Here is a 12,056-nt window from a genome sequence, read left to right on the forward strand (position 1 = left end):
TATGTTAAAGTCTTTTATTTTTCTTTTAAAAAGCCTTTTAGATTGTGTATGGGGGGCTGTTTTTGTAGGTTACTTAGAGTTTCACATTAAACTATCAGCTTGGTTATGAAAAAAGGCTGTTCTTCTATACAAATAAATAAGTTTACCTTAAAGTATGACAGGATTGTGTGATGATCAGACATATTTAGTAAAGGTTATCTGAATTCAGTGGAGATATTACCTAAATAAATATTAACATATTCCATCCAGTGGGTATAGTTTCTAGCTCTGCAGAGGCAGATACCCAACCAATGTGCATGACAATCCAAAAATTTCCAGAGTGTGATAGAAAAGCCACTAATAGCAACTAGAAATATGAACCTTGATTTCAGTGATCTTTGTGTCTGACAGCTCTCTCTGTCCTTTCTGCAGTCACCTGTCAAGATACCAAAATAAAAAAGCAGATTCAAAATTATTATGGTGTTAAATGAAAATAGCTTATTCATACTTGTCTGTAAAACATCAGGCTCATTACTGATTATCAGTAAACAATTAATGGTAATTACAAAGGATGACAAGATTTGCAAGTAGTTTTTACAATACAGTTGTTCCCAAAAATATTTTCAAAGATGCTGGTAACTAATTAGTTTGTATCCACAGTAGTAATTAATTTACACTGACTGTTTTTTTAACTTTGGGGCATCTTTAATGAGTACTTCTAATTTTATAATTTGCAACCTTCACAGAAGCTAGAAATTACTTCAGCTTTTTGAGAAATCACTTAATTATTAAGAGGTTTTTGTTTGCAGTCCAAATGAGGTGATGGTATCAAACAAGGTCACATCAGCTCTTGGAGAAACTGCACGCTCTGTGTAAATTTAATGAATGCAGTGCATGCTAATCTACTGCTCGATGACTTGTAGGTTTTTGGTTTTGTTATTAGATCAAGGTTCTAGAACATAAAAAGAACACTCAGTGATTAAAGAGATAAAAAGAAACTTCTAATGAAGAAGTGTTATATCATTTTATAATGAAGTATAAATTAAATATTCGAGAAAGGGATCAACTTCAGAGTTGCGATTGTTTGCATTAAATATGCAAATTCAAATATATTTAAATGAAATTGGAGAGGATTTACTAAATAATGTAGTGAAAGATGTTTTCCAGATGTGAATGGAATTTGCTTAAAAAAACTTGTTAGCAGGTTGATTTGGGTATCTGTAAGCAAGTGTGAGTGACTCATGGCTGTGCAGTGCTGTGGGATGCCTGGTGGGAGTGAGTGAGGGCTGGCAGGGCTTTCACGACTTCACAAGTTGCTCTGAGCAGCCACTTGGTGTGTTCCTGCTCCTGTGGCTGCCTCCCTTGTGCCATCCCCCTGCACTGCCCCATGCTCAGGTCCTGTCCCTCTCCAGCACAGGGGGGCTCACAGCTCAGCTGTTGTGCCACCACCTGTATCCTCTCCGTGCTTTCAAGCTGCTCTCCTGACTCTCCCAGTGTGGAGCCCCTGTTTTCTGTTTACTCTGATGTGCTGCTTTAACCTTGGTAAACAGAAATACTCCCAGATTTAGGGCCACAGTTATAACAATGTGCCAGTAAACATTCTGCAAATTAACAGCATGAAGTGCTTAGAGTGGACAGATTGTCCACAAGCCACAACAACTGAAGATGCAAAAGAGTTTTCCCCTCCTTTCCCCCTCACCTCCCCTCCAGTAGATTCTCTGTACTCATTTAATGTCCCTGTCATCTCTCCTTTGATTTGCTTAGTTTAGATCATGGGCTATGCTGATTTTAGTCTTTCAGCTCTGTAAGTGTTCACCTTGGCACTGCTACTGTCTCTTTGGACCTAGATTTTTTTTTTATGGAATTTTGCTAGCTAGCAAAGAAGAAACAAGGAAAGTGTTCAAGAAGAGAAATCTCTCTAAGCCCTCCTTGGGGCTGTACCAAATATATGAACCTCCTAAGGAAATTTAAGAATAAAGAGCCCTTTCTCAGGCTGCCTTGGAAGGGAAGATTGAAAATGCACTGAAGTGGGCTCAGAGCTCTTTGGAAGGGAAACTCCAGTGGCTGTGTTCTTTTTCTGAAAGACTGTTTTTGCAATGTAAACCAGCAGGACCAGAACCTCAGGAAAGTCCTCCAGAGTAAAGCAAATGTTTTGCCTATCTGAGACTCCAGCAATCATGGAAAGTACTCCCAAGGATACATTGACCACACTGATCACATTTCAAAACTTTCTAAGGCAAAGTCTGAGGCCTGCTGGTACAGTTTTGCAATTGATGCTTTTACAGCATGGCATGTGAATTGCTATTTATTTTGTCACAGTGATGAAAGCATATGTTATTTTTTACAACTGCATATATATATTTCACGATTTGGCAGGAAACTGAGATTTTTGCTAGTAATTTCCACTGCTTGCCTATCATAGGTAAATTATCTTCATGGGCAATAGGTAAAGTTGCTCAATTTCCTTTTAACCATGGTTTAGGAAATTAATCAAGTGTTTTCCTTGCAATTTGTACAAGTAGGTTAGTCATTAAGTATTACTGATAGCAGCCACAGTATGCTCAGAAATATAACATTTTACTTCAAACCATTCCATGTGGTTTGAAAAAGGTTTTGAAGATTTTCAAAACACATGGTTTTCTTATCTTCAGACTTCTTGCTATAGCCATGGGTGATAATTTGAAAAAGCTCTACTGATTTTTAGCTTTTGCATGTGTTTATAGCCATCAAACAAAATAGCAGTACAGGAAAACTAGTAGGGTGCTATTCAGTGTGGATAAAGCCTGAATAAAGATTGCTAATGACAGCAAAAAATAGCTGCAAAATCCACAGGGGAAGTGTGTGAAGCTGCAAGGAACTAACCCCTCAGTTGCTATTCCTTCTTGTCTACAGGAATTTATTAGATGAAAAACAGGCCACTCTGAAAGGCTTCTCTGCTTCCCTCTGAGTAGAGTCTTTGAGAAAATGTATTTCTTAGTATTAAAATACTAATTTTTAAAAAACCATAAAAATTGTATCTGAGTGAAAGGTATTTGGTTAGAGTAATTAACTAATATTTTCTGTGCACTTCTGATGTGGGATTTAGGCCACCTCAAGGTTTTTTCTCTTGAAAAACCATCCAGCTGTCCACAATAGCTCCAACACAATGGTTAGAGCACCAGGGATTAATGTAAATGAGTGAAAGAGATGGGGGGAGGTAGGAGAGGTCAGATTCAAGTGGACATTTGGTCTAGAAGAGGAAGAAACAGCAAGAAATTCCATTATTTAAAACATAATGAGGGAATAATTTAAAAGAAAACTTGATGATTTTTGTAGCAATTAACTATGTTTATTGTTTAGTATTCATGCATGCAGTTCAGTGTAGTGTTTAGTGTATGAATAGCAAAGCCCTTCATTCCTTGGCTGGAGATTTTACATATTTTAGGCAGCTGGGGATCCTCACTTCCATGAGATTCCACGAGAGCATTATTTCATTTGAAAATCCTACTTTAATGCCTGCTACCTGCATTTCTATTGTGTTTTTTTTTTTTTAACAACTCACCGCTCCTTAAATACAATGGAACATTTGGATAAAAAAGAGATTTCTTGCTGGACTGTAATCCCACTGGCAAAGAACAGTGGGAGGGAGAAAGGACATTGGCTTGTCCCAGATGTGACCAGCTGAGCATGTCATGATTGTATTTTCTGCCTTTTTCAAGCATTGCCTCTGCTTCCACTCAGCAAGGTTTCATAGCCTGTATCTAAGGTCATGCTCCTTGTTGAGTGCTGTAGCTAATTTTTGTGCATTTTAGGAAATTTTTTTTCTGGAAATAATATGATTTTGAAATTGTTTAATGAAACTTAGCAGTTCTGTTTTGATAGCTAATTAATTGATTGAAATTAATTACTCTTTGAAAATAGAACAGGGACTGACAGTGTCTGGGAGAAAGGAGTGGCCACTGGCATTGCTTAGTTGGCGTTTATTCAGGCAGTGGGTAATTTTTATTTGCAAACTCTGTTAAGGACTTGATCAGGTTGTTTTTTGAACACATCTCACTTCATTATTAAGTCAAATCATAGTTTCCTGATAGCTGAATCAATGCTGAAATTATACATGACACTGCTCTTCCAAATTTCAGTTCCTAGATATTTGCTTAGAAATTCAGCTTATTGTAGACTGTGAACTTTTTGGCTCAACTTGTTGTCAAGACAGCATTGTGACCTAGCTCTGAAAATCCCGCAAAAGATTTGGTGTTCCCTTGCTGGCCTTGGCTCAAGGCTGTCCCTGGTTGGAATGAGCAGAGGCAGGACAGAGTACACAGTGCATGTGTGTATTGTGAATTGCCCTGTCCTGGGCTAAGTTATCACCATCTCTACATCTTCCTTGTCTTTTATGATAATAATTTAGGCAGTGTACAGTGAGCAACTCTGAAACAATTTATAGCAGGATGTCCATGCTGTACTGAGAAATTACTTGGACTGAAAGCAGGCGTTGTGTGAGCACAGCCCGGTGGAACTTCACATTTAATCTCTATTAGGAGGTGTAGCTGGACCATTTATAATTAAATGTTTGACGAACTGTAATTTTTGTAAGATTGTTAAACTGGATTGCCCACTTGATATGATATTTAGAAAGACAGGACACCAATTTTGTTTCCACATTATTTATTTTTGTGCCAGATCAGTTGCATATTTATTTTTAAATATTTATGATCATCTCAGTTTTGCCCTGATTTTGATAATGGTTATGTTTATTTACTCTAATGGTTTTCCAGGCTGGTGACACAGAGGTGTGCTGAAGTCTTTTCATCTCCCTTTTTGACTGTACAGCAGGTTCATGGGTTAGCTCCTTTTCCACAGAGCTCTGAAAACCTGGGCTCTATCTCTTCCAGCATATGCTGAATGCAATTAGGCACCAGTTCAGAAAAAAGCTTTGTAAACATTCTGAATTCATGCCACATTTTCTGGTCTCAGGAGCTGCCAAATGCCTAAATGCTGTATTCAAGCCAGATGTCTAAATATATAAAATGAATGACTGAACAAAGTGCCTCCTTAGTAGAGCATATGCCTATAGGGTGGACAGATCTGAGGGGCCTGAGATCAGCTCCAGAGCAGAGTGTTTTTTCAGCCCACATTTCTGGCCACCAGGAGGGAGACCAGAATATGGATCAGGGCACAAGAAAGAAGCACCCTTGCTCTCATGTTTTGCTCTCTTAGTACATGAGGTACCAAGCCTCAGGAGTTTCTGCTGGCAGTTATCATAAGGCAAACTCTGTCACTTCTCAGTGAGTACATCTGCCTTTGGGACACCCAGATACTTGTTCAGCAGAACCAAACAGTTTGGGTACATCTGGTCTTTCACCTGAGCAGCATCCACTCAACCATGATGAATGGGCTGCCTTGATCTTGTTAGGAAGCTTACATGATACAAGATACACAGAAAAAGGGCTGCTATGTAAAATAACTCGTGTACTTCACTGATTCTTAAGTTTGCCAAAGTGGTTTTCTCTTTGGTTGAAAGCAGAAAGAGTAAATCAGAAATGAAAGCAGTAATTATGATTAATATTGTGTACTTTAGCTCAGTTCTGGTAGTGGGCAAAATTGAAATCTAATTGAGCAGGTAGAGTAAAGAAGAACCTACATAAAGAAGCTATAATAAGAGTAGTTTGTAATTAAATTGTTCGCACAGCATTTTCATTAGGCACTCTCGGTCTTCATCTCTCCTCAGAAGGACTAGATCTGGTCCTTTCTCAACCATGTTTAAAGTAAAGCATAAGGTGCATTTATATTCCTCATCTTCATGGGACTTGAAACTTCAATGGCCTTAAAAAGCTGGTTGGCTTAGTTTCCCTATAATGACAACCTGCCTAGTTTATGATTCTGAGTAGTGCATGTATGGTCTGGTATGGACTGTGCAGAACCTCAGAGAAAAGTCTTGCAAGACTTACAACTTGAACCAGCTGTTATTATTTTGAATTCCCTATAAATAATTTTATTAATAATCCTGAAAACAACTGAATTGATCCAGGCAGAGTGCAATGAGAGGCTACTGGTAATGTAGAAACTCTGTAGTAAGGTGAAGTAGCAATAATAATTTATGGTATGGCAAAGTAATAACCCTCCCCTCACAACCTCTTTGTAGTCCAAGAAGTCTTGAGTGGTTATTCTCCTTACTAACAATGAAGTAAAAAAATTGCAGTGTGTTTGCTGGAGGCCAGCAGTGCTGTAGGGAGCTGCCACTAGCAGAATGCCCTTTTCCTTTTCCCCGTTAGGTGTGGCAGTGTGGAGGAAGCGTTGAGGTTCTGCCTTGCTCCAGGATTGCCCACATCGAACGAGCGCATAAACCGTACACGGAGGATCTGACTGCTCACGTCCGCAGGAACGCGCTCAGAGTGGCTGAGGTCTGGATGGATGAGTTTAAGAGCCATGTCTACATGGCCTGGAACATACCCCAGGAGGTGAGTCATAAAGATCTGAGCTTTAGCTTTAGATCCTTTTCCTTTTGGTTACTTGTCACAGTCATATTTTCTGGAAAAACCCCTTTGCCCAGGATTCTTCTCCTGGGAAGCTGAGAAGCCTCAGAGAAAAAGGAAAACAATAATTATCTGATTTGCTTCTCCTGTATTTTGCTCCTTTGGAATGTGTCTGGAGATTATTTACCAACAGGTGATTGTTTCATTGGTTTTATGTGAGTTGTTTTGGCTCTTTGGCCAATCAGGGCCAAGCTGTGTCAGGGCTCTGGAAAGAGTCACGAGTTTTCATTATTATCTTTTTAGCCTTCTGTAAGTATCCTTTATGTATTTTTTAGTATACTTTTGTTTAGTATTCTTTAATATAATATAGTACCATAAAATAATAAATTAGCCTTCTGAGAACATGGAGTCAGATTCATCCTTCCTGCCTTCATCTGGGCACCCCACAAATACAGTAGTTACTACCCTAAATTTTGATTTTTTTCTGGTAGGGTTTTATTTGTATGTATGTATGTATTTATGTCTCACATACAGGCATAAGATATATACCCATACATACACAAATTCATATAAACGTATGTGAATTTTTGTTGTCTCTTATTCTAGAATATTTTTTTTGTCTTTAGGTTCCTTAAAAATTAATTTCTTGTCAAGTTTATTCTCTTCACTGATGACTCTTCATGGATATTTTAAACTAGTAGCTGCAGAAATACGGTGGGGAAAAGCCATCAAATCTACATTGCACATCCTAATTTGAATTTTAGTCTCCTATTTACCATCACAGAGAGCTATAATTCCATCAGATTTGTGAGGAGAGATCTGCCAGGGGGTGTTGACATCTATTGCTGCAAGTGTGGGGCGTCTGATAAGCATTTCACATCAGAGCGAGGGTGGCCTGGTGGGTGGCATGACATGTTGCAGATTCTTGCTGCGACTCCCCACTGCACTGTTTGTGTGCACCTGATTTCTTTTCCATGGATGAGTATTGCTTGGTCCATTGTATTGAAGAGATGATATCAGATGGCCAACGTCAGAGTTCAGTCTGATTTTAGCTGTTCTCATTTCTGTAGTCAATGGTATTTAATCTGTGAACAGCGATGAGCTGAAGGGCTCAGAGCTAGGGGACTATACTTACTGAGAATCTGGGTGATTGTTTCCACCTAGAAGCTGGGAAGCATGGTTCTATTGAATTTGGAGTTTAACTTAGTACAGCTGTCATCATTACAGCAAAAGCAAAGTCTGGACTTAAATTAAAGGGCAGATTAGCTTTTCTTTAATAAAATATCCCTAATTTGACAACAGTTCAGAGAAACTGCTTTTGCTGCAATTTCTGTGTCAATAAATAAAATGCTGTACTTCTCCTTTAGTTTAATTAGAAGAAAATGTTAGAAACAAAAAATCAGCTAAATACATGAAAGCTGATGTTGGTTCAGCTGCTCTCAGTAGCTTCTTGCATCTCTCGTGATTAAAACTAGATAATTTTGGCAAAGTGGGGAAGTCATTGTCCTATTTTAGGTTGCAGCATTAGCCACATGATTTGCTATGACCATGAAAAAAAATCCTCTATAACCTGATATAGGAAAGGACTTTTCTGAAAGTTCCATGTTCATGGAATCCAAACTCTCCTCTCCATGTCCCTGTTTTGAATAGTTGTACAGAAGCCCATGCAGGAATAAAGACATTTCTGCACAGGATAGGGTTACTTATTTTAGGTCAAAGCAATCCCAAATGAATTTTATTTGTGAATAGCCTGGTAGATTTACATTTCAGTTTCTATTTCATATTGTTAATTATTTTCTTGAAGACTGGTTCATCTTCATTGATTGATCCAAGTTTTCATTTTTTGACTTGCAAACAGAACATTAACACAAAATTTAGAAATTCCTTTTGCTAACAAGCATGTACAGCACTATACACCGATTTGCATCATATTCATCCAGAGGTGATGGTGGTGTTGCTTAATCTTGTGCAAATTTGAGATCTGAATGCAATTAGAGAACAAATTAATAAAGGATGCAAAGGTAAGTTGCAGCTGGACAATTACAGGAGCAATTCTCTATCTGGAAGCTAATGAATACTGGTCATGGACTATGTAGGTAATAGAAATGTATTTAGTTACAATAGTCAGGACTTTCCATGAAATATGTTATTCCAAAGTGTTAAACACGGGACCTGATTTTTTCCATGGAAGAATTCCTAGATCTTTGAGAAATCAGATGTTTCCAAAGGTTTTAGTATTTGGGCACTAGTAATAATAATAATGATTATAACAATAGTAATAATATAAAAAATCCAAAGGAGTGAGGTGCATTTTGCATTGTGCTGTGACTGCCCTCTTGGGATCTCTGTGGGCTTCTCTCTGAAGTACTGAGGGCTTCAAATGGAGACCTCTGCTGCCATGGTGACTTCTGCGTCATTGACACTTGGATAAATAGATACAGAAAAGCACTTGAAACCCAGAGGAAAGATTCTTCAAGTCCCAGAATCAGGAACTGTGCTTTGCATGTGTTCTGCCTGTGCTTCTGGTTTTGTTTGTTGGGTTTTTTTCCCCATCATATTCTCAGCTTTGGGGAACACACTCTCTTATTGGTGGTGATAAAGCCAGTGTGCTACATGTGAGCTATTTTTCTTCTCCAGCTGCATGAAAGGATGTGATTACTGAGGCCCTTAATGCTCTTTCTTATACTGTGAGCTGTGAGGGAACAGGCACTGGTGCCTTCAGGGTTGCATGAGAAAGGATTTGGGAGGCAGTGGACCAATTTAGCACTTGATCCCAGGATCTTGTTCACAAGATCCATTGATTGTCTTTCAGCACACTACAGCCTCTTTATTTAGTCATTTGCTGCAAAATTCAGAAAAAAATTGCCATTTTAGGAGTAGTTCTGTATAAAGTTTGACAGATTATGTAGGGCTTGAGAAGGGCAGTCACCATTTTTAAAATTGTTATGTCTAATTTGTGAATGCCAGATCATTGTTTCTTACTTTTTAGCATTCTTTACCAAAGTAGAAGTTGATTTTACTTTAGTTAGAAAATGCTTCCATAATAAAATATAGTTGTTCCATATTAGCATTAATTCAGTGCTTTGGGATGCAGTGGTTGTTTCAGCAGCTCAGAAATATAGATACTTACACAGATTCCTTTTTTCTTGTGTAACTAAGAAAATTCAGTGCTTTCAGTGGTTTTTTTAAATCTTGTCAAAATCTTTGGGGTTTTCATGGCCCAGTAAAGGCTGTTGTTTAAGGAGATAGATTATAAGATTTCCCTATGAAAATGTATTTATCCTGTGTTTTGCTCTGAGGCAGAATTCATTGAGCACAGCGTGGAGCAAAATGTCTCATTTTACTTCCTGTCAAGAGCAGCCACAGATTTGCACTTAGATCCATCTCTAAAAATTTCTGCTGTGCGATTTTGATGTGATAAATTATTGATTTTTATATGCAGGGTCTTTATGAAAGTCATGCTTTGTGATCTGCTCTTATGAAAAGTAGAAACTAGGTTAGCCAGAAATGTAAAAGAGAATAAAAATTATGGGAGAGAATATTCAGCATTTGCTTTTAACAAAAATAACAACTTCTCTTTTTACATTACAAAAGAACTTTAATAAGTGCTATTTCAGAGAGGTGAGCAGAGGTGAGCAGAGCTCCCATTTTGCAGTCAAGCAGTAATCCAGGCTTCAGAAATGGCCAGAAAGTGTCATACACTATTGATTAGGCTACAGTGGGACACCAGCAATGCCCATGCTTCTAGGGCAACTTGCTACTTACTGCCAATTCCTTTTGGATTTGGAAAGTGCCAGGAAATTGGAGAACATCATTTACATTCATTGGAAACTGGATCTAAACCCCACTGGAGTCAGCAGGAGTAGTGCCATTCACCAAAGCAGACTGTGGAAGAGACCCTGCCATGGTGAACTGTGTCATATTTAACAGGGGCACTCCTGGGGTATATGTGGGTGACAGACTCACTCCGCAACAAAAATATGTTTATTGTCATAGTCAAAATGATGTTTGGCTCTTGGAGATGGTGCTGTGCAGGGCCAGGGGTTGGGCTTGATAATCCTGATGGGTCCCTGCCAACTCAGTTTATTCTCTGATTCTGCAGTGAGGGAGGTGCTGGGTGTGTAGTTTACACAGAAGTGTATCACTGATGTCTCTACGGCTTTTTCTGCCCTTTGTTTCCTGTGCAGGACTCTGGAATTGATATTGGTGATATTTCAGAGAGGAAGGCCCTAAGGAAAAAGCTCCAGTGCAAGACCTTTAGGTGGTATCTTGTCAGCGTGTATCCAGAAATGAGAATGTACTCAGATACCGTCGCCTATGGGGTGGTAAGGATCCTGTTTACATTTCCCGTTGTGCAAACATGGGGGAAAAAGGTGTAATAGTGGGAGTAATTAATGAAGACAATGCCTGACTCAAGTAAAAGAAGCAGATCAGTTTGGAGTCACTGGTTAAATAATATGGTTAGTTGACAGAGACAGCTGCTCTGCTGTCATTTGTGCTGAGATGTCCTGAGCATTACCTTCCCCTCTGATTTTTTGTTGTTTGTTTGTTTGTTTGTTTCATGGCTTGCATTCCACACAGAAATACTCAAGGTGTGATTTTGCAGACACATTGGATCTGGCAGGTTTGTGGCAGCAGGGTAATTCACAAAATAGACTCAGTATTTCAACTGCAACCTTCTTAAGATTGTAGCCAGATCTTAATTTAGAATCATGGAGTCATTTAGGATAGAAAGACCTTTAATATCATCAAATCCAACTGTTAAGGGCTGATGCTTTCTCTTATTAGACGTAGCCATTTAAGGGAAATCCTGATCCACCCCAGAACAGGTACCACAATCAAAGACTAAGATTCCAAGTTAACCCAATCTCACATAGCTAACCCATGTAGAGCACCACTAGAGAGGTTCAAGAATCATGTTGCATCCAACAGAAAGGGCAGCTAAATCCATGCATTGTGGGCTCATAATTCCTTGTGGGACAGTAGTGCCCTTGTCTGTGTTGCAATCAAGCTTGAGTTGCATGGTGCTAATTAAGGCAGAAGCAATTTTTGCCCCTCAGAAACTGGCAGGGCCCCAAACAGAGAGAGCAGGTGTGCATGGCATGGAAGATGAGCAGAGTAAATTAAAACAGGCCCATAATAAGGGAGTAGACCAAGGATGTAGGTCTACTACGTGAAAATGACCTTTTCACATTCTCTTCCACTGTCATTTTCACAAAAATTGATGACTTTGAATTAATTTTTTCTTTTTGTAAGACAATCCTAATTAGAAAATGTGAGAGCAGATCATGCTAAGTGAAAGGTTTGTCTTCAGAAAACTGAGCTGTGCAGTTGGCCAGTATGGCTCTGGAAGAGCCCTGAGGGTGCCACAGAGCAGCTGCTGTGTTTCAGCAAATGAAGGGATGGTACACCTTGTGAAGTTCCATGGCCCCTGTGATAATAGCTTAAAATAACCATGCTGGTTTTTCATACAGTCATACAAGAAAAGCACTTCCAGCAAAGGTTTAGGTCATTGCTAAATGCATGACTTAATGATTACCTCCCAAATTAGTTCAGAACAATGCCAAAATCACACCTGCGTGCAAGGAGCCTCTGCCACACACCATGGAATTGCCCTCAGTGATG

The 12,056-nt window shown here is 38.9% G+C and overlaps 1 protein-coding gene across 3 annotated transcripts in view; it reads left to right on the top strand.

Moving 5' to 3' along the window:
* GALNT18 (polypeptide N-acetylgalactosaminyltransferase 18) overlaps positions 1 to 12,056 on the top strand; it is a 217,089-nt gene that overhangs the window by 150,492 nt on the left and 54,541 nt on the right. For all 3 annotated transcript variants that reach the window (XM_054283714.1, XM_054283712.1, XM_054283713.1), the window contains 2 exons: positions 6,231 to 6,416; positions 10,619 to 10,756. In XM_054283714.1, coding sequence (XP_054139689.1) covers positions 6,231 to 6,416; positions 10,619 to 10,756 — 324 coding nt within the window. The remainder of the gene's footprint in view (positions 1 to 6,230; positions 6,417 to 10,618; positions 10,757 to 12,056) is intronic.

Source organism: Melozone crissalis, unplaced genomic scaffold, assembly GCF_028551555.1.
Source record: "Melozone crissalis strain CALT ecotype California unplaced genomic scaffold, PUWL_Pcris_2 ptg000038l_1, whole genome shotgun sequence".
NCBI lineage: Eukaryota > Metazoa > Chordata > Aves > Passeriformes > Passerellidae > Melozone > Melozone crissalis.